This window comes from Ictalurus punctatus, chromosome 7, assembly GCF_001660625.3.
Source record: "Ictalurus punctatus breed USDA103 chromosome 7, Coco_2.0, whole genome shotgun sequence".
NCBI classification, from domain to species: domain Eukaryota; kingdom Metazoa; phylum Chordata; class Actinopteri; order Siluriformes; family Ictaluridae; genus Ictalurus; species Ictalurus punctatus.
The window spans coordinates 13724490-13748269 of NC_030422.2; the positions used below are offsets into that span (position 1 = coordinate 13724490).

At 36.7% G+C, this 23780-nt stretch overlaps 1 protein-coding gene across 3 annotated transcripts; it reads left to right on the plus strand.

The window, feature by feature from the left end:
* Positions 1-1247: 1247 nt before the first annotated feature.
* map4k2 (mitogen-activated protein kinase kinase kinase kinase 2) lies at positions 1248-23025 on the plus strand. Of its 3 annotated transcripts, none has more exons than XM_047156786.2 (32): positions 1248-1612; positions 4125-4182; positions 4490-4580; positions 5836-5900; positions 5978-6033; positions 6288-6335; positions 6983-7025; positions 7192-7264; positions 7518-7649; positions 7773-7835; positions 7977-8058; positions 9576-9686; positions 9809-9887; positions 12427-12485; positions 12717-12763; positions 13249-13287; positions 13524-13557; positions 13834-13993; positions 14282-14445; positions 14810-14851; positions 15228-15312; positions 16002-16081; positions 16313-16373; positions 16489-16612; positions 18427-18485; positions 18628-18731; positions 18838-19021; positions 19157-19225; positions 19322-19408; positions 19926-19996; positions 20703-20758; positions 22305-23025. In XM_047156786.2, the coding sequence occupies exons 1-32, from the start codon at positions 1520-1522 to the stop codon at positions 22309-22311; spliced, it is 2526 nt and encodes an 841-aa protein (XP_047012742.2). In that variant the 5' UTR covers positions 1248-1519; the 3' UTR covers positions 22312-23025. The 3 variants fall into 3 exon arrangements, with proteins under 3 accessions (XP_047012742.2, XP_047012741.2, XP_017328208.2); XM_017472719.3 differs by having other exon boundaries at positions 1249-1612; positions 20895-23025; XM_047156785.2 differs by lacking the exon at positions 14810-14851 and having other exon boundaries at positions 20895-23025.
* Positions 23026-23780: the final 755 nt, after the last annotated feature.

Genomic DNA, 23780 nt, shown 5'->3' on the forward strand with positions numbered 1-23780 from the left:
TGAAATCTACCACTTGCTTACTGGATCCAATTCCTACGAATCTATTCAAATCGTGCTTCGCTGTGTGGTGCCTTACTATCCTCAGCATTATAAATGAATCACTGGAGACTGGGGTCGTTCCAGCAGTACTAAAGACTGCTGCTGTTACACCTGTACCAAAGAGAGAAAATGTTTCTGTGGACGTTTTTAACAATTTTTGTCCCATCTCAAATCTTCTGTTTTTGGCAAAAATACTTGAGCGTGTTGTTGCCTCTCACCTCTGCAATCATCTTACAACCAATAACCTCTTTGAACCTCTTTGAAAAGCTGATTAATTCATTTGTTGTCACACGGCTGGATTACTGTAATGCGTTTTATCCGGAGTTTCTAAAACCGCAATTAACAAACTGCAATATGTTCAGAACTCTGCCGCCCGGATCCTGACGGGAACCAGGAAATGTGACCATATTACTCCTGTTTTGAAGTCCTTACACTGGCTCCCGGGCAGGTTCCGTGTCGATTTCAAGATCATGATGTTGACATACAAGGCATTACATGGATTGGCTCCGCAATACTTATCTGGTTTATTACACCCCAAATCGCTCCTCACAGTGTAATCTGTTAACTGTTCCACAAACACACCTAAAATCTATGGGTGTCAGGGCTTTTTCTGTCTATGCTCCTTCACTTTGGAACTCTCTTCCTCCTGAACTCAGGGAAGCCCAGACTTTTGCCATTTTTAAAGCTCTTCTCAAGAGACACTTTTTTAAAACTTGCGTTCGACTGCTGATGTCTTTTTAGATTGTTTTATAATTATGTTTTATTATTAATTTTTTTTTTCTTATCAACTTTTATTTGTTTTATTTTTCTGTGGACTGTGGTCTTATGTACAGCGCTTTGAGAAGCTGCTTTAAAGGCGCTTTATAAAATAAAGTTTATTATTATTATTATTATTATTATTATTATTATTATTATTATTATTAATATGCAATTTAAGTAATACAAATAAGTAAAAAAAAAAACAAAAACAAAAAAACCCCGAATGTGTTTTAAAACAATTTATGATTTACATGTGTAAAAAAAAAAAGTAAAACAGATGTTCATATTCTTGTGTTTCTTTCCAGGAATCATGGGGAATGCTTAAATTGTTGAGTAAAGTACGTTCTCTCAGAGCGCGCGTGTGTGTGCGTGCGTGTGTGTGCGTGCGTGTGTGTGCGCGCGCGCGTGTGTGTGCGTGTGTGCGTGCGTGTGTGCGTGTGTGTGTGCGTGTGTGTGTGCGTGTGTGTGTGCGTGTGTGCGTGTGTAGGCTCGCCGCTTCACAATGCGTACGGACACCTCTTCATTCCCGCTGCTGCAGAGACTCAGTGCGTCTACAGACAAACAGCTTCCTCCGATTAGCGCGCGTTATTTTTTATGTTTCTTTCCGCTTAACGCGTTTCATTTGACTTTCCTTGTGGCCAGAGAGTTTCTTGGATGCAGTTGTGGGATTTAATCATGTCCATTGCTTGAAGAACCTGCCTAATAGGGTTTCGCTGCTATCATGGATACTATTGGAGTTTCATTTCTAGACCCGTTGGAGGACTATGAGATCCTTCAGAGGATCGGAAGTGGCACGTACGGTGATGTGTTTAAGGTGAGAGACCTGGAGATCAGAAGCCAGGAATATTTTAACCTGCCCAAACATGGGAATGGAAACTACATGGCATGGAACTCTGTTTTTCATGGAGCACGGAAATGCATGTGTATGCGTAGTGACTCATCAGCTCACCTTCTCCTCATTTCAGACTGTGCATTTTCCAATTTCCTCTGTTTATGCTTAGTGTTAATAATACTAAACTGTAACTTTTGTGGAACACTTACTTTCACCTTGCTTAGGCAATACTAGGAGCTCAGTCCATTACTAGTGAGCTCTCATTGCAGGTAATGTTGATTAACCACTAATTTATACACACTCAAACATTCAGACACAAGCAAACGACTACATCCTTTTGCTATTCATAACATAAGGCATGCAGGTGTGGCCTCGACATTCCATGAGTGGTTTCATGTCCTGCCTTACTGTTTTGGAGTGAAAAAAGAGAACCATCACTGTTATGCGCAGCCTCGGTCATAATAGAGTGGGCTAGCAAAGAACCCTTTTGTATTTCTTACAGTAGATACAATAGACAAAGAAGCCTTTTCACACTCTATTGCCTATCTCAAATGGCTATTTAAAATATGAAGATGATAAATACTCCACAGATTTAGAAAGCAGTAGTTTGGAGAAGTTGACTTATGGACGTGTCTTGCCAGGTGTAGTTTGGACGGAAAGTTTAAAAAAAAAAAAAAAAAAAAAAAAAAAAAAAACCTTTTTTGGATTGCTGATCAAAGGTGGACCTACTTCCTGGTCAAACCATTGTCCTAAGCGACATTATTTAATGTTTTGCTGTAAGACCATTAAGGGCCACCTCACTGTCACTTACTCCAGAGCAGGAAGTCCACTGCCATGGCAGGAAAAACAACAGGAAGACAGCTCAGCTTAGTTCCAGGTTTTGTCCAGACGTGCTTATTTTGCTGTGTTCATCAGTGATGGGAAGAAAACAAGGTGGCCATTTTTGTTAATAGACACGTACACTTATTATTATGTTGCACTAAGCGACATAAACAAGAACACAGTGGAAATTAATTCCTGCACTCCAGCTTGTTTCCTTCCTTTTCCCTATACCCAATGATTTATTAAATTTAAATGTTTTTGATCTAATGGAAATTCTAATCTTAATTCTAGATTTTAGGAAATTCTAAATTCTAGATCTAATGTAGGATTTCCATTATTCCATCAGCATAATTTCTACATATTTTAGATCACCTTATCATGATGGTACTGATGCTGTATAAGCATTTATTTGCCACATATACATTACAGCACAGTGAAATTATTTTCTTTGCATATCCCAGATTGTTATGAAGAGGGCCAGAGCTAGCCATGATACAGTGCCACTGGAGCAGAGAGGGTTTCTGATCAGTAACCAACAGCCTTTAACCACAGAGTCACTATGTTACTGTAACAAAATAAAATAGATATAAACCCCAAAGTCAGCACTATGTTTGCTGGAGGCATGAAATACTGATACCACTCTAAAAGGAACCTCCAGGCAGATTCAAAAATGTAACCATTTGTATATATGTTGTAAAAGTGCTTATGAAATCATTTGCCTCTTACAATGGTGGCACAGTAGTAGTTAAAACTTGGGTGGAAAATGAGGTGTCTTAGAGGTGAAAATAAATTTGAAAGAACTACAGTCATTTTGAAGGCAGATATTTTTAGCCTATTTTTAAAAATCTGTTAAAAAAAAAAAACCCAAACAAACCTCATATTATAAACCAAATGCTAAGGTAAATAAGTTAGCTAGCTCAGATGGAATTTGTTTAGACTGAGATATCTGTCCAGGAATAAAAAAACAACAAAACCCCAGATTCACACAAATGTTCATGTCATACAAAATGAAGCCAAAGATGAATTCCTTGCCCTCAGTTTAAGAAAAACTAAATTTAATGTAAAGTAAGGTTGTAGATATAAAAATTCTTAGCTAATGTTAGTGGATCTTGCGCTTGTTAATTTTCACTTTTAGCTTCTTGTTACTCCTGTAGGAAAATCTATGCATGTTTTAAAAACGTATTCTACTTTAAAAATGAATCACATATAATTTGTGATCATCTGCTTTCCTAGTTTAACGAGTTTAATAAGTGTAATGAGTTGATCAAACACCCTAACTACAAATATCTGAGCCCAAAAAGTTCCTCAAAATTTGCTTTCACCACCACCATGTTTGTCATCAGGAGCAGGTCATGTACAAATCAAGACATTTCGTTCTACAGGTTACTGTTCCACAACTGGAAGTTGTTAAAATAATCACAGTCACCATGTCATTGTTCTTTATAAAATTCTAAAATAAGATGGTGTACTCAGTGCTCATTCAAATACTGTATGCTGGCACCATGCAGTGGTGGAGTAGAGTGGTGGTACACTGGGAAATTATTCTATTCCTAACACTTTACTAAATTTACTAAAGTAAACACTGTATGCTACAGTGTTTAAGTGAGCATAATGTGCTGTAGTAATGATGAGCACAGAATGCATATAAATTTTGAGTTTTATTTTCTTCTAGGCAAGGAACATCAAGACCTCAAAAATGGCTGCTATTAAAATTGTTAAGCTGGATCCGGGTAGGTAAATACTGTTACTCTAACAACCCACTCTTTGACTTATTGCAGATATATGCACTTAAAAAAAACAAGAAAACAAACCCATAGCATAACATCAGCCATGCAGTAATTTCTGCTTTGTTATTGATGGCCATGCTGCTATTTTGTTTAATTTTCGTTTGACCTACTTACAGCTACAATTCAGTGGTGCCAAGACCGTTGTAGGATACATTGTTTTAGAGCTGTCAATGTCTCCTTTCATAACAAGTTTTATTAGTCAAGGAGTGAAATTACAGAGCTGTAATATAACACGTTGTGCCCCTTTCAGGAGATGACATCACATCTATTCAGCAGGAGATCACCACAATGAAGGAGTGCAAGCATAAGAATATTGTAGCCTATTATGGCAGCTACCACAGGTAGAGTTATGCAGGCCTGATGCTTCTGGTGTTTTCCAGCAGATGTCTGGACTCTAGCAATAAACACATTACTCACACAGACAGTACTGTATTCTTTGCTCACACTTAAAATAGTTACATAGGCAGTAACTGAATAAATTTTTTTGTCAGCACAGGTTTAAACAGCCCTGTAACTAAGATCTCCCCCACATTAATCACCAAAAGTATTTGGATTTGGATACCTGACCATCACATCCATATGTTGGTCTTTCCCAAACTGCTGCCATAAAGTTAGAAGCACACAGCTATCTAGAATGTCTCTGTATGCTGTAGCATTAAGATTTCCCTTCTGGACCAAAGGGCCCAAACATGTTCCAGAATGCCCTTGTGCACAAACAGAGGTCCATAAAGACATGGTTTATACCTCTGGATGGAGCTCTCATCTACTCCAATTCCAGATGGACACACTAACTGTGGTTGCTGGGACTACGGTTGCTTCTAAGGCCCTGTGACTGCAATTACAACATACAGTTTTGCACTCCGGTCTCCTTTGAACAGTGGACTAGTTCAACATACAGACTTCACATAAAACCATAATGAACTTTCCTTTACTTTCACACTATCCGGTGTTACCCAGATGAGGATGGGTTCCCTTCTGAGTCTGGGTCCTCTCAAGGTTTCTTACTCTTAACATCTTAGAGAGTTTTTCCTTGCCACTGTCGCCACCGGCTTGCTCAATTGGGATAAATTCACACATTTAAAATCTGTATCCCATGTTTATATGTTTCTGTAAAGCTGCTTTGAGACAATGTCCATTGTAAAAAGCGCTATACAAATAAAATTTTATTAAATTGAAAAAAGTTTATCAAGGTTGGTGTAGAAGAACTTGAATGTCCTGCACAGAGCCCTGTCTTCAACCCCACTGAACATCTTTGGAATGAACTGGAACAACAACTTCAGGCCGGGCCTCCTATCCCGACATCAGTGCCTGACCTCTTGTGCTCTTGTAGCAGAGTGGGCGAATCCCCACAGCCATGGTCCAAAATCTAATGGAAACCCTTCTCAGAAGAGTGGAGGTTATTATAACAGCAAACGTGGAACAACTCGGTATTAATACCCATGGTTTTGCAATGAGTGTCCACATACTTATCACCATATAGTGTAGGTTACAAATACAATTACAGAATTGTTTGTAAAACTGTGATCTCATTGTTGCATTTACAAATGATTACCTCTGATAGAAAAAATTATCCCCATACTTCTGTTTGTTCCTCAGAAACACAAAGCTGTGGATCTGTATGGAGTACTGTGGAGGAGGGTCATTGCAAGACATCTACCATGGTAAGCTCTGATTATTATAAACCTCTCAAATTCCCTACCACATTTCATTAAGAGTTAGTTGTATTCCTTCTCCACAGTAACTGGACCCCTAAAGGAGAAGCAGATTGCGTATATCTGTAGAGAAACTTTGCAGGTGAGACTTTTTCTTTATTCTACACATTGCCCAGGTAATTATGAGACAGTGTTGCCTGTAGTTATTGGAAAATAATCTTGCCTTTTTCTCCTGGTAACATATCATTATGGTGCTCTAGACTGCAGATGTTGAGGAATATTTCTACATTTAGTGATTGTCTAATAAGGGTTTTGCCCGTGCCTGTGGTTACTGGTATCTCTTTGCTCGTATAATGCTGTAACTAAGTACAAGTTTCTTCTCTCTTTCACCTGCAGGGTTTAAATCATCTCCATGAAACTGGCAAAATTCATCGTGATATTAAGGTACAATATCCTTTTTGTTTTAATTAACCAGTGATCAGTTTAAATGTATTTATTTTATAATAAGTAAGAGACACTTTATAGCAGTGGCCACCAACCCTGTTTGTGGAGATTTGCCTTCCTGAAGACTTTAGCTCCAACCATAATTGTGTCGACCTGACCATCCAAACATTGCCTTAAGAAGTTCTTGATCAACTAAAACAGGAAGGTAGACCTCAAGGAAGAGGTTGAAACATGAACAGAGGACTTTTAAAAAATTAAATCAGAATGCTTCTGATAAGCAGCTCATTTCCAGCTCATTTCCAGTAAAGTAGAATTCCAGTAAACCTGTTTGGGCACCTCATACTCAAAATGGTATTTAGATAGACGCTTGTTACAGCTACAGATGTAGAATGTTATTATAGATTCACAATTACCAAAATGCTTTCGGTTATTTGTTCCTGTTTAGTACACCAAATCTCCATAGTGAGACTTACTTGGTTTTTAAAATTCTATATATGAATATAGAGTAAAGCACTACACCAGCATCTGTAGACACCAGTCAACGCTGATAAACAAAATGTTGCATTAAAGCACAATTTTTTAATAAAATAAAATAAACAAATAAAAATACAGGCTTAACAATATATTGTATTGTTGTTTTTATGCAGGGCGCCAACATACTTCTTACTTTACGAGGAGATGTCAAACTGGGTCAGTAGGAATAAGTTGTGGCTTCATGCCACAGCCACACACAGCTTGTCATTTGTACAATCTCTGCATTGCTTTGATAAGACATTCCTTTAGGTTTCTCATTATGATTTTTCTTTCTATTTCCTTCTGTCTTTCTATGCTCTGCCCTCTATCTCTGTCCTTGCAGCTGATTTTGGGGTTGCTGCAGAGATCAGTGCCACTGCTGCCAAGAGGAAATCTTTTATTGGAACTCCCTACTGGTGAGCCATCTGCACAATGACTAGGACCATCAGTACCCTTCAACTCATTCCCAATTTATCTCACTGCAGTAGGTCCTGTGTAGCACCAGCGATGACTAATGGTTCACGAGAGATTTCTTTTTTTTTTCTTTTTCTTTTTTGTTTTATTGAAGGACTGGAGGTTTTGCATTAATTAATTAAACAATTAACAATTCTGCTAATTCTAATTAGCTTAACAATTCTGTCAAATGTAATATGTTTCTACTTATCCAAGGATGGCCCCTGAGGTTGCAGCTGTGGAGAAGAAAGGTGGCTATAACCACTTGTGTGACATTTGGGCGGTAGGCATCACTTCCATTGAGCTGGCAGAGCTGCAGCCACCCATGTTTGATCTTCATCCCATGAAGTAAGAATGATTTAGGTACATACAGCACTTGTGCAACATATTCATATGCACTTACAGAATGTAAAATACTTTTTGTGTTTTATAAGAGTAATTGTTGATAACCGCAACAATGGTTTGTCCCAGAGCACTGATGTTGATGTCGAAGAGCAGCTTTCAGCCCCCTAAACTGAAAGATAAAGCAAAATGGTAACATCATGTCTTTTGAGAGATAATAAGGATTGTTGTATGGCTCTACAGTGTAATATAAAGCAGTTTAATATACAGTATAGTTTAATTTATTGTTTCATTTCTGATATGGGGCTTTTTGGTATTACTCTCACTTTGTAGGTCTGCAGGATTTCATAGCTTTGTGAAGATGTGTTTGACGAAGAATCCTCGTAAGAGACCCACAGCAGAAACTCTTTTACAGGTGGAAAAAAAAAAAAAAAAAAAAAAAAAAAAATCAAAGAATGAAAAATAATTATAGTTTGTTATGTATATCACTAATATTGATACCCTTGGTATCAAATATGAGCAAGGAAGGCTGTGAAAAATTGTCTTTATTGTTTAACCTTTTGATCTTTTGTTTAAAAAATTTACAAAAATACTGTTCTGTCATGGATATCAAACAATTGCAAACACAACACAGGTTTATAAATATAATATATATTTGAAATATAATGTATATTCCCATTGATATTTAATTTTTTTTAGTCCACCTGGGTGACTGGTGAACAGGAAATTGTTCAACTATGACTTAGGGGTATAAGTATGAAGTAAAACATAGGCCAAATTACAATATATATAACAATGGTTCAGACCAAGGAATGTAGCTGTGATGTGCAGCAAAAAACCGGTTGTTGAGCTTCACAAAATGGGAAGTAGCTATAAGAAAATAACACAAGGATTGAAAATGCCCATTTCCACCATCAGGGCAATAATTAAGAAGTTCCAGTCAACTGAAAATATTATGAATCAACCTGGAAGAGGGCGTATGTCTATATTGTCTCAACGCACTGAGAAGAGGATGGTTTGAGTGGTCAAAAAAATCTCCAAGGATCACAGCTGGAGAATTGCAGAAGTTAGTTGCATCTAGGGGTCACAAAGTCTCCAGAACTACAATCTGAAGTCACCTACATCACCACAAGCTGTTTGGAAGGGTTTCAAGAAAAAACTCTCATCCAAAATCAAACTCGAGTGTCTTCAGTTTGCCAGACACTACTGGAACTTCAAATGGGATCGGGTTCTATGGTCAGATGAAACCAAAACAGAGCTTTTTGGCAATAAACACCAGAGGTGGTTTTGGTGCACACAGAGAGGTAGCCATATGGAAAAGTACCTCATGCCATATGGTGGTGGATCTTTAATGTTTTGAGACAGTTTTTCTGCCCGAGGACTTGGACATTTTGTTAGGATGCATGGCATCATGGACTCTATCAAATATCAACAGATATTAAATGAAAACCTGACTGTCTCTGCCAGAAAGCTTAAAATAGGCCGTGGTTGGATCTTCTAGCAGGACAATGATCCAAAACATACATCAAAATCAACACAGAAATGGTTTACTGACCACAACCTCATCAGGCATAATAGGAGAAGACTCAGAGCAGTTATCTTGGCAAAGGGAGGTAGTACAAAGTATTGATTAAAAGGGTGCCAGTAATTGTACCACACATATATTCAACAAAGTTTTTTTTTATTTATTCATTTTTTTTTTTTTTTTTTTTTTACAATAAACCTGTGTTTTATCTGCAATTGTTTGATATCCATGAGTGCAGAGTATTTTTGTGAATTTTTTTAACTAAAGATCAAAAGGTTAAATGATAAAGACCATTTTCACAGCCTTCTTTGCTGATATTTGACCAAGGGTGCCAAAATTAGTGGAGTGCACTGTATAAGTTGTAATTTACTAAATGTTTTAATGAATACCTTTGTCTCCTGTCCTAGCATTCCTTTGTTACACAGCTACTGACCAGAAACCTAGTCATTGAGCTGCTGGACATGGCCAACAACCCAGATCTCCACCATGCACCCAGCATTGAGGACAGTGATCATGACGTAAATAAGGCCTTTTTTAATGTCTTTTTTAAACCTCAGACTTAATATCTGATTTACAAAGATGTAATTAATACTGATGTGTTTATTACATGTGGGTGTATGTGGTGGTCATGCAATCACAGGCTAATGATGATACCCCAGATAAGATCCAGTCAAAGGGAAAGTGTTTACCAGTAGAGAGAAGTCTTTCTGAGGAACAGTGTGAGTATGAGAATACTATTGTATTACCTCGCATTTTCCCTCTCCCACATATGTATGGTGACGTAATCAAAAATCAGAAGACCCAGACAAAAAAAGATGCAGATTAAAGCCATTGCATTTGGCTGGAAGAATTTTGCAATTGAAATTATTACTGATAAATCATGTCTTTAATAACCAGGGATATAAACTACCAATGTATGAAAGGTGAATTTGATATCAGAAAATCTTATAGATTTTCTGAAATCTTTAAGATGTAGTTCACACAACCTTCAAATGAAAAGTTTAGAACATAAAAGTCATGAAGCCATAAAGCTATAAAAAGAGACAGTGAACTTATATAGTGCAAATGTAGAGGAATGCTTAAGAAATACCGTACCATATATGTGAATAACATAGACTGTGACGTTGACACATTTTTGTGTACTGAGAAAAGAACAGTAAAAGTGTTTTTACTGTTAAAAGTGTTTTTACCTCCAATGACATCCAGTTACAATGGATGTCATTGGAGGAATCGATAATACACAATCAGTTATGTGTAGCATTTTTTTTGCAGATCCATGAATTCTTCAGTAAAATGTATTTTTAAAATATTTGATGAATTTGTATAATTTGTCTTTTCAAACATGAGATTATTCAGAGGGAAGTATTTGTGTTTACGAGTAAATCTAAAAGTGCCGTAATTGTTGCCTGATTGTGCGTAAATAATCACTATAACTTTCTAACATTTCCTACAGTGTTGAAACTAGTTTTACTGATGTCGTTGATCTTTTTTTTTATTAGAGTGTAAAAGTTGTAGTTTTGAATTCACATTATGTTATCGCTTTTGCTTTATTGATGGAGTTATTTATTGAATGCTCTTGGACATCTGTTATAAGAGTAAATGGGTATTCTCTACACAGTAAAATCCACAGTGTTGAATTAACACCTACAGTGTTTATTCATGTCCAACTGGACACAAATGAACTCTGAAAGAGTTCATTCAACACTCTAGGCGTTAATTCAACACTGGGGATTTTGCTGTGTACTTTTCTCAGTACAGAGAAATGTTTTGGAGTTGTTTGTGTAAGCACACATAAGCTACAGATAAGTTAGATAGAGATTAGATTGGAGAAACCTACGTCCAGACCCAATTCTGACACCAGTAACTAATATAATACTGTATATTATTATGACTTGCTTCACTCAGTGCACAGGCAGTGTTTGTCAGCTCCACATGTGTACATGCACACAACAATACAGACGCACACTCTCACACACACACATAGTTTAATGTATTTTTGTGACACAATGGAGGCATTCAAGCAAGCAGGCAATGATGATGTCAGTGGGCACAGAACCCATAGAGCTGGCACTGTTTTATACACGCCTATGGCATGTCCTCTGCTTGTGACGTACCTACACTCGAACACATACACTACCAGACTTTGGCAGAGCCATATGAAATGGGAGCCAGTCAACAGTTCCAAGGATGAAGTGTGTGTGTATGTGTGTGTATGTGTGTGTATGTGTGTGTATGTGTGTGTGTATGTGTGTGTGTGTGTGTGTATGTGTGTGTATGTGTGTGTATGTGTGTGTGCGTGTGTGTGTGTGTGTATGTGTATGCGCGTGTGTGTGTGTGTGTGTGTGGTGTTCAGCTACATAGGCACTGAGGCACTATTGTCACATGTCCTATCAGTAAGATTACAACATTCAAATGGTGTGACACAATGAAACTATTCTGTAGTATTGATGGAAATGACACAAACATTCACATTAACGGTGTAACAAAATGGTTGGAAGAATACACATCCAGACAGAGAGAAGCTTTGGGTATCAAATGAAAAAATACAGTGCAATGGACTTAATTGAGGTATGTCATAAATCTACACAAAATACACTGTAATCAATCGATAAAAATCAATATAGTTTACAAAATTATTTACAAGTAAAAAACTTAGTTTAGTTGAATCGACTCTATTTGTGTGCAGTTAGAAGTGGAAATTCCTGGAAGATCCCAAGGAGAACATAAACAAACAAATAAACAAATAGAAACATGTAGACCAAAGAGCTTTTCAAAACACGCCCAGAATAAAATTCTGGAAAATTATAAATCGGTTAGATAACAAAAACAACAACCAAGCGTTGTATATCCCACAGTGCACCATTAGTTCCATTAGTAAAACAAACCCGAAAAAGAATATGGCACAAATGAGACTTTGCTTAGTGAGCTATCCATCAAAAGTCAGGGGCCAGGCATTAGTCAGCGAGGCAATCAAGAGGCTACCACCACCATGCTACACTGTGGGGAGAATGTTCTCAGGGTGATGAGCAGTATTTGGTTACCACCAAACTTAGCACATTGTACCAAAGCCAAAAAGTTCAACTTTGGTCTCATCATGTTCTAGGCTTCAGTTACAGCTTGTAACTTAAATACAAAATACAGAAATTTTGAAGGAGGTGAATACTTATGCAAGACACTATACATAGACTACTTTTAAATACAGATGAATACAACTAACTCAGGAAAAACATTTTTTTCTGCCATTCCTTTTTATTCTAGTTGATCAGGTCAAATTTGCACCTCTGAGGAGGAAAGAGACAGATCCATATCCAGATCTGGTGAGTTTGAACTTTATTTAAATAATCACTGGAATATTAAACATACAACAATATCTTTACTAAGTCACTGGGAATATTCTTACTGTTTTGTAAATCCACTCTGAAACACTCTGAATGTTTGTGGTTATAGCTTAGGTGGTGGTGATAATAGTTTCTTCGTATAATTTTCATTTGGCTTAATTATGAAGATATGGTGATGATTTCAAGATAATTGGAGTGTATTCCTCTCAGGATTCTTGTGATGACTGGAGCATTTCTGGTGATGAAACCGAGTCTCCGTAAGAAAACTTTAAATTAACTTAAATTAATAGCATAAACTGATTTCATGGTTCATATGTGACAGTGGGAACACTTGTTCAAACCTGATCACCTTATCACATATGAAAGTGAACATGCTGTGGTCATGTGGTTGGATTTTGTTTGACTCATACAAATGAAAACTCAGTCATTATAACACAGGTACAAAGGTTACTATAACCTTTTTGTAATGTTTTCATGCAAGTAGAATTGAGTGAATTGTTACACATGTGTAAGTGTGAGAACCTGTTGCTTATCCATGACCATATTTTGTCTCTCTTATTAAAATGAAAACAATCATCAAGACAAAAAAAGATGGTCTCACATGACAAATGGCCACTTTCTGTTACATATGAACCTTCACCAAATTGTTCGGATTGTTAGTTACAACCTGAGCAGAGCTTTAAACATTAAACATTTCATTCCAAAATCCTAAATATAAATATCATTCTTGGTGGTTTTGCAGGAGTCTCTTGGAATGTGTGGAAGAGGAACTGCAGCAGAGGTAGGAAGTAGCTCAAGGTCATCTTCTGCATCTGAAATTTAGTGCAGCCATAGAAATCAAGGTCTTTCTTATTCAGTGTCAGAGTTGGTCCATGTTTTATGCTCTAAAATATTCTATCACTCTCAGTGTTGAGGATGAGGCATGCTGTAGATAATTGGATTGGACTGAGTTCTGTTATATTTAATTATATGATACTTTTACTGTATTCGTCATCATTATGTTCTCACCCATTTCAGGAGCCTGACAATAAAACAACAGCTGTCCATTGGGGTATGGTTTGAAATACAAATACCTTTTAAACAGTTAGAATGTAATTACCAGAGTGACTCAAATAAGACCCTTAAATGTGTGACAAAAAAATATAGTACATTAAATATATTGTTGCAAACGTGCACTCCTGGTCTATTGTTCTCAATAGCCTCTTGTACTGTTACCTTAAACCTGATACAGTTTTGTGACACCTATTTGCAATAAACAATGCAAAAGAAAAAATATATATAAGGTTTTCATTTGATGCTGATGTGAGTTATTTTTGATGTTGCTTAGTGGGGGAAGAGGAAAAGTGGATTATTCAGTCCTCCACCAGTATCAGCCACTGCATCACTTCCTCCCATGAGCAATTGCAGTACAGCTCATCAGGACACAGATCTAACCCTGAGGCCCAGTGCTTCCCTAAAGTCTGATACAACACTTCGGCCCAAATCAGGTATTACAGAGATGCTCAAGCCCCCCCCCCCCAACATATTCGAATACTATCACTCTCCATTGCATATATAACTTATATAAAACTAACAGACAAATGGATGAATGGGTGGGCCAAAAAGAGACATTTTCTTTCACTGATTCATTGTTGTATTGTATTAATTCTCACTTGTCTCAGATGCTTCCTAAAGCTAACTGCAGTCTTGCAAATGCAAAAATTCACTTGGTCTTGCGTTAAAAAAATTGTACTCTTTTGTGTCTTACTACTGCTTTTATTCCAATCACTCCACAGCTCTCATAAGATGCTCGGCCAGTCATGATGTGCGGCAGTGGTGCAGTGACCCTTGTGTTCCTGAGGAGGATGATAATCAAGATGAGCAGCAAAGCCTTTCTGCCAGCAAGGACACAGCTCTCTCTCCTGAGTGGAGTACAATGAGAAAGAAAGCGGAAGATTCGGTTAGACACACAATGTCTTTGTTTAAGCATTTTGGCTTCTAACTTGTTTGTAAATACTCGTTGTGTCACACCGAGTGATTTTAGAGGGCATTTTAGAGAAGTTCGCATTCTTTACTTTTGCAGTGAAGTTCATATTTGGATAGCTTGTTTAATTTAATGGGACTTTTTTTTTGCTGTTTTGGCTCCATGTTGCGGCATGTTTTTAAATTAAACAGTGACAGTGAAATCAACGTTAAACTTCTAAAATGTTAAATATGTGCTTAAACGTTTCAATTAATAAAAGTAGTACTGACCAGTGCCACTAACACAAACAACACACTTTTTTTTCCTTTTGTTTTGTTGTGTTTTAACCTTTAACCTGTAGAGAGCTGATTCTCATGGACTCCCTCCTACCCCCCAAGTCCATGTAAGTTTTACTCACATGTGCTCTGGTGAACTCTTCCGCTTTCTCTTTTACATCACATGTAGTAATTAGAGTTACTAAAGGGATTTCCTACTTATTTTTCCTAATACTTAATATACTGCAAACAAATCTATATGACTTTTAGGAGTATAATATAGTGTGACACATGTTAAAACATGAATTCACATGGCAGTGACACATTACATTGTATTTCGGGTCTTTGCTATGTCACACTGGCTAGAGTAAGTTTTAAGAACAAAGGTATTTTTTGTTTGTTTTTTTAAAAAACATTTTTGCTTTAGCGTTTAACTTCATACTGCAATATTTTCACATATGAGAGTTCCTCAAAAATAATCTCAGTCTCTGTTCTCTTGCACAGATGGGGGCCTGTTTCTCGAAAGTGTTCAATGGCTGCCCATTAAGAATCCACTGTGCTGTGACATGGGTTTTTCCAAAAACTAGAGGTAGGAATTTGCTGAATAATGTTCATTATTTATAGCACAATGCTGGTGAATTCTCAATTCCAATTGGTCAGATGCCAAATCACAGCTTTTTGCATTGCGCTGCTGCTACATGAATGATCTGGTGGACAGATGTTCCTATTAAAGTCGCTGATGAATTACACAGGACTTATATAGCAGATGCGCCGCATAAACAAGTTAAAAAATGTATGTAATTGTTGAAATGATGATAATTATATAATGATCTGTGAGGAGACATTTATTCATATTTTTTGGAAGGATTACCACTGTAACAGTCGGAGATAAAGCTATTCCTTTCTTCAAGATAGAAAGCGTTGCATTTTTGGTTTCCATTAACATGACAAGCTGCAGTTTAACAAAAAAAGCCTATAAATATAAAGACAGAGAAAAGAGAGGTTGATAAGGGAACAACTGTTTAGAGGTGTTATAATGAAAGTCATAACAGGAACTAAGTTGTTTAGCAGACGTTCTACAACAGTAAATGTAACGATAAATGGGTAAAAATAACTTTTTTAGTGAATAACATTTTTTATTTGTTGGTAAATTTCTGCGGTATAAGAACAATATTTGTTGTGTTGTATTGCTTACTTATGCTACTGTTATTTTGCTAATGTCCATAGGGTCTGCATTCATACTGACCCATCTGTGACTGTTTTAAAAACTTATTCTAGATCAGTACCTTATACTGGGGGCAGAGGAGGGGGTCTACACACTCAACTTAAATGAGCTTCATGAGGACACTTTGGAAAAGGTTCTTTCACATTTTACTGCTGCATTGGGTTTTAGTAGGATATTTATTGTTTAGAACTATCTCATCACTACATTACAATCAGTTGTTTTGGCATACATAAATGTATAATATACTGCATATTCTTCTATTTAAGTTTCATGAAGTATAGAATAGAACTTTAAATATACACAATTACACTGACATGGGAACTAACCTTGTGATTTTCATGATGAATCTCATTCCTCTTTACAGTTACTGCCACAGAGATGTACATGGCTGTATGTCATGAACAATGTCCTCATGTCTGTCTGTGGTGAGTTAGAGCCTTTTTCAATGTTCCCCCAGCAGTGACTTTAACAAAGTAATAATACAAGCTGTCCTCTGCAAAGTTAAAGCACTTGTTTCTCTGTGTGACACCTTTTGTATAGGAAAGTCATGTCAGCTTTACTCTCATAGTCTGACTGCTCTGTTTGAGCAACGTGGACATGTTCAGAGGAAACCGAGTCACTTATCCCTCAGCACCAACCGCTTTACTGATAGAATCATCCACAGGTAAACACAGAGTCTCTTTTTCATGCCAGTTATGTAAATTACTAAGTAGAAAATAATCCAAAAATGCAAAAGCCATATTTTGGTTATAATAAATGGGCAATTTCGGGCATTAAGTCATATATTATGTCATATGTAGTTGTCTTGGGGAAAAAATTAAACCCACCAATAAATGAACACACCACTAGGGAGCCTTCCACATACCATCCCCTCTGAAAGTATTGGAACGATAAGGCCAATTCTTTAGTTTTGGCTATATGCTGAATACATTTGGCTTTGAAATCAAAAGATGAATATGAGATAATAGTTCAGAAATTCAGCTTTTATTTCCTGATATTTACCTATAGATATGTTAAACAACTTAGAACATGGCAGACCACCAATTTTTCAAGTGAGCAAAAGTATTGAAACAGATACACGAAGTAAATTTAAGTAAATAACACTTAATATTTGGTTGCATATCCCTTGCTTGTATCAAGTGCATCAAGCTAGTGACCCACTGACATCACCAAATTGTTGCATTCTTCTTTGTGATGCTTTTCCAGACTTTTACTGAAGCTTCTTTCAGTTGATGTTGGTTTTGGGTTTCTATCTTCAGTCTCCTCTTCAGGTCTGGTGACTGACTTGGCAAGTCGAAAACCTTCCACTTTTCCCCCCTGATGAAGTCCTTTGTTGAGTTGGCAGTGTATTTTGGGTCATTGTCTTGCTGCATAATAAAGCTCCTCCCAATTTAATTGAATGCATTTCTCTGTAAATTGGAAGATTGTTTCTGTAGACTTCTGAATTCATTCTGCTGCTACCATCATGAGTTCCATCATCGATAAAGATTAGTGAGCCTGCTCCAGAAGCAGCCATGCAAGCCCAAGTCATGACACTACTTCCACCATGCTTGACTGATGGACTCGTATGTTTTGGATCAGGAGCAGATCCTTTCTTTCTCCACACTTGTGCCTTTCCATCACTTTGGTAGAGGTTAAATTTGGTTCCACAGCTTTGGTGGCTTATCTCTGTATTTCTTTTTGAAATCCTATCTGGCTTTCCAATTCTTACTGCTGATGAGTGATTTGCATCTTGTGGCATGGCCTCTATATATCTGCTCTCTAAGTCTTCTTCAAATGGTGGCTTGTTATACCGTTACCCCTTCCCTGTGGAGGTTGTTTTTGATCTGGCCAACTGTTGGAAAGGCATTTTTCTTCAACATCGAAAAAATTCTTCTGTCGTCTACCACAGTTGTTTTCAGCGGTCTTCAGGGCCTTTTGGTGTTCCTAAGCTCACCAGTGCATTCTTTCTTTTTAAGAATGCACCCAATAATTGTACCATTTCGCTGTCTCTCTGATTTGTTTGTTTGGATTTTTTCAGCCTAATGATTTCTTGCTTCACTGACAGTCACAGCTCTTTGGACTTCTTGTCAATGTTCAAATATTTTTGGACCTGACTGTATATTAATCATGTGCTCACTCCTATACATAATTTTTTTCCAATATTAACAACTTCTTTAGTGGATTCTCCATACAGTTGGCTTAAAGCGTGTGTAATTGTTGGTATGATGAAGCTTTCTGTGAGGAGATGTTTGTTTAGCATTTTTGGAAGGAGTCTCCAGTGTCAGCTTTATAACAGTCAGAAGTAAAGCAGTTCCTTTATGTTTCCTGACATCATCTTTCACTGTCTTCAGGACAGAGGACTCAACATAACATTAATATTTGATCATAATGTGATCAAATTATCTGATGATCATTAAATAATTTTTACAGCTAAATTCAGGTAATAGTCATATTATTAGTGTGCCTTCACAACTGCCACCTCTGTTTATATTACAGGAAGTTTGCAGTGTCACTGAAAATCCCAGACACTAAAGGCTGTAGAAAGTGCAGTGTTGGTAAGGATGTTTTTGTGCAGCTCTCTATTTAGCATGTGGCTATTGTGATTATATTTATTAGACCTCTTAATTTGTAAATACAATCAAGGGCAATTTTATGCTAAATGTTTTTTCTTGGCAATCTTTTTGTTCCTTCCACAAGCTCGTAACCCGTATACTGACAGCACGTTTCTTTGTGCGGCTGTGCCCTCTGGACTTGTTCTGCTCCTGTGGTATGAGCCCCTGCAGAAATTCATGCATCTAAAGGTGAGTGCATTGCTTTCTTTGCCTCTTCTTTGCTAATCTTGTGTTGTGTTAGACAAACATTACTAAGCATTCACTTTTTCCTTTCATTCTCTCCACTCTCTCATAGCACATAGCTGTAAGTCTGCCTGACCCTCTGGTCATTTTTGAGCTACTTGTTTTGGTCACGGATGAGCTTCCTCAGCTCTGTGTAGGTGTGAGGGAATGCCAGCCAAGAAGTGATGACCCTCAGACAAAGCAGCAACTAAAGTTTGACATAATTGAACTGAATGGCACACCAAATTCTAATACAGGTGCTTGTTGATGACGTTTGCAGCACCATTTGAATTAGGCTTGGTATGTTATCATTATATTACATTGTTTCTTTACATTAATAATTGCTCTTTGTGTGTGTGTGTGTGTGTGTGTGTGTGTGTGTGTGTGTGTAGATAGTGAATGTGTAAGAGCAGGGCAGGTAACACAGCTGGACAGAGATACAGTCCTGATTGCATTAGAAAGTGAGTACACTATACTTTATCTGCAAATCAAATACTTCAAGTGCCCATACTGTATTGTATTGTATCTCACCATCAGTGTTGCGTCTCTTACTAAAGAAACAGTGAAGATTGTCAATCTGCAGGGTGTCCCAAGCATGGACTTAGCCTCAGAAATGGAGTTTGGTTTCCCTATTGAGACTTTAGGTGAGAAAGCATACTTGATAAATACTCAATCATAGTCATTTCTTTTGATCGAACCCTCTTTAATAAAAACTTAAGTATAAAACTTTTCAGATAATATTTAGGATTATATATATATATATATATATATATATATATATATATATATATATATATATATATATATATATATATATATATATATAAACTTTTTACATTTCTCTGAACTGGCATTTATTATTTATGCACTTAAATCTTGGGTTTTCCCTTAAATTAAGTAATTTGACCATAATTATTCTATAGTCTTTTAGTTTATGAATTTTATTGAATGTTTACTTTACTATTAGCTCTTTTTTTATCTCTTTTTTTACCATGTATTTTTGTCTCTGGTGTTTGTTGTGTATCTTGCAAAAGGACTACATATAAATGAAAAACACTTCAATTCATACACTTAAAGTCCACAAAACTGTGGAATTGACTATTAAAGCAAGAAAGTGATTTGTAAATTGTATTACATTTTTTTTTTTTTTTTTTTTTACAGTTTGTCTACAAGATAGTGTTTTAGCCTTCTGGAAACATGGACTTAAAGGACGCAGCCTGTACAACTGTGAGGTATTTCAGTTTAGCAATCAACCCGTTTCTTATAGCTAAGCCTTATGGCTAACTTCTAAAATGTAGTTGAAGAGAAATAGCTTTACAGAATCTGCTTTTCCTATTTTCTTTAACTGAAGATACCATTTAATATATTTTTGTAACCTGTGTGAGTTTGAGGCAGAACTCAGCATGCTGTTTATTAGGACTAATCCAATAATTATAGTCACGGTTTATAGAGAAGGTCAAAAAAACAGGCAAGCAGCATCAAACAAGCAATGTCCATGGTTAAAAAAAGCAAACAAGCAAACAAAAAAACATGGAAAATGTGCAAGGGTAAATACTACAAAACATGGAAACTAGAAAACAAGGCTCCGATTTAATGACACAAATGCACGATAAGACTAGAATCAAAACAAATGCATGGGTCAACACAACACATGACATGAACTCAAAACTGAACATAAATGCAGTGCTCTTTACACTCAGAAACACATCTTGTGCTGAGAGGGGGAATTTGTGACTGAACCACTGCGCCTTAATCTGATTGTATAAATGTGTATGTTAGATATTTTTATACCTGAATTTTCTGAATTACTGCAGAATTGTAAAGGTTTATAATGATCTACAATATGATCTTATATACTTGGATACATAATTTCGTACTATGTAAATCCTAGATTGGATGTATATCTCCTGACCTTGAAGTCATATTTCTGCTTTACAGATAACACAAGAAATCACAGATGAAACTCGAGTATTTCGGGTTTTAGGCACAAACAGGTAATAGAACTTATTTCTCTCTGTGTCGCTATGCCTGTTTTTTTTTTTCGTTTTTTTTTCCCTCAAAGTAAAGGAACTTAAGTTGATTTTAATTTAACTTCAGTAAACTTAAATTGATATTAAAAATATTTTACAGAGACATTGTTTTACAAAGCACCCCAACTGACAACCCTTCATCACCCAGCAATTTATATATTTTAACTGGTCATGAAAACAGCTACTGAAAGGAGACAAACAGCGGGGAGAGACCAAGGAAAGTGGAGATGATAGAGAGACATACCAAAATGATTCTGGAGTAATAACAAGTCCATCAAGTAAAGCCTTATTGTCACCTGTCTGAAGTGTAAACCTACATGCTCTGTAACAGATGGACACTACACATGAACTCAGCACTCAGAAAACATCTCAGCACTGACAAATGCTCATTTTATGAATGCACTGAAATCCCCAAATAGAGCTATGGAGGACTTCCTTATAACCATTCATTCTGCCCTTTGTGTCCTTGCACCTTACCTTATTATGAAATGGTTCATTTTGAGATGGTACACTATAATGACATCTATGTAAGCACTATCAATGAAGTCAGTCTGACTGAAATATAAACAGACTGATTCATAAATGATTAATATGACAACATTTAGTGTGATGGTTAATGTCTGTGCAGTTCTTAATGGAAAAATCCACCCTAAAAGACCTGCATATTAATATTTATTGAGTTAAGTGTTGGTTAACTGTTTATTAACTGTTCCTACATTACCAACAATGCTGTTCCAATACCTGCTGATAGCGGTGCCAGTGGGATCTATCTCTCGCTTCATCCCTATTTAAAGAAACTGATGCAGCTTAGTCCTTTGGTCTGTTAGTCTTTAAGCTCTCTCACCTACTCATCTGTACACTCATCTCAAACAGATAAGGTTCCAAAGCTTCAACTTTAATGCTAATATTGCCATCAATGTTATAATCTTGTAGATTTCCAACTAGCCAAGCCAAGTTATCACTTATGCTTGCGATCATTAAAAGTGTTCTGCTATTAAGTAGCAATGTCCCCACTTGCTGGAGGCACAGCTGCTATCTTCTCATGGGGATAATGAAAATACAGCACCAACCAACAATTTAACATGATAATCACTAGGCATATCATAAATATGTCAATATAAATATAATTTATGTGGTTAAGGTTGGGTGGCTTCCTTTAAAAGACCATCTGCTTAAAAATGAAATGTGACTAGCAGTGAAGGGAAACTAGTAGCGGGATGCTGATTCACAGATATTGATTTTTAAAAAAATATTTTCAGTGAAACTGTACTTTTAATCTGATAATAGGGAAAGTGATTGACTGTGTTTAACTACTATAAACTGGTACACATGGGCAAAAATGTTAAAATATGCCTTGTGCATTTATGCATTTACCTCATTTACAAAAAGTGTTTAAATTGTAAATAAAGATCAGAGATGTTAGAACACGTTGCAGCAGGGTGGACTGTAATTGCTCATCTTATATGAGGATGTTTACACTAGTGTTAGATTGTTTTGTCTTCGATTCCAGGTGCTGATGAGAATTGAGGGACAAGCACACACAAAATGTAAAAGAAGGAAGGTTTATTGGATCTTCACAGTTTTCAAGCAGAGATCAGTGATGTTTCTTCACATGTGTTACCCCTGTAACTCTTCCTAGCAGAATTGAACAGAATTTCTGTCAACACAAATGCTTCCTAACTTGTCTGACTTTGGACAGAATTTCCTGGAACACCCACTCCTGGGAAGATTAACAACTGTCTTGAAGGTTGTCCATTTATAAACAATCCTCTCACTGTAGGATGGTGAATTTCAAATTGTTGGGGATGGCCTAATAACCCTTCGCAGATTGATGAGCATCAACAATTCCTTCTCTGAGGGCTTGACCGATGTTCTTTCTTCTCGGAATGATGTCAACACACACCTGATTGCTCCAGAACACCCACTTGCCAAAAGTCCTGCTTTTGTAGAGATAGTCACACTTCTTAGTGATTAACTAATCTTTGCATTTTATTAGTAACACCTGGCTGTTCTCATAATTATTGTGGAAGTAGGAAGGGGGCACTTATTTTTTTCCCACCTGTTCTATGAATGTTGGATTACTTTTTGGGGGGAAATGACTACATTTTGAAGTGTATTGTTGGTTTTTGTTTGTTGTTGCTGTCACCTGAGGTTATTTGTTTGTTTATAGAAGTTGGTGCTGACCATACAATTGTTATTTAGGCCCTGATGAATAAAAACATAGATTTGAAGTGGAGTGTACTTTCTTTTTCACATGACTGTGTGTACAGCAAGGCTTAATCTTCCTGAGATCCAAATGAGCCAAGGAGGCATTTTCAGGCAGTTACAGAAGAGAAAAATTAAGTTGATAGAAATTATTTGTGGTAAGTAATTATTGATTAAAATAATGTGATTAAGTAATAATACCTGTAAATATGACCAAGTGTTACAAATCATAATCTAGGCCTAGTGTCTAGAGTAGCCACCTCCTGACCATGCTCCTAAGTCAATAACTGTCATTAAGTAATTAATTGCATCATATGCTAATCTTCAAATCTTGTGGTCAGAAACAAAGTAACTGTGGCCTAGCGTATAAAGGGTTCTTACGGGTGCTGGAAATCCTTGAAAATGCTTGAATTTTAATGTCATGTCTTCAAGGTTTGGAAAGTGCTTGGATTTTGGATAAAGTGCTTGAAACCACTTGAAATTGCAATTGCATTGCTTTCATAATAATTCGCTATCTTACTGAATAGTTCACTTTTTGGATAAAATAAGACTACTTGCTTTTTCCTTTTGCATAAAACGAAAACAACTCCGCTCGAGTCTGCATGTGTAGCTATAATGTGATCTGCAAGTCTTTTTTGATGTGTGCCCTCTGATGGAACAGAGTGAGAAATACCAACATGGCGGGAGGTTGCCGCTTCAATGAGCGTTGGCTTGAGAACAAAAAATGCAAATTACGGTTAAAACAAGGACCAAATCCTTGAGTAGCCTCCTGTAAAATCTG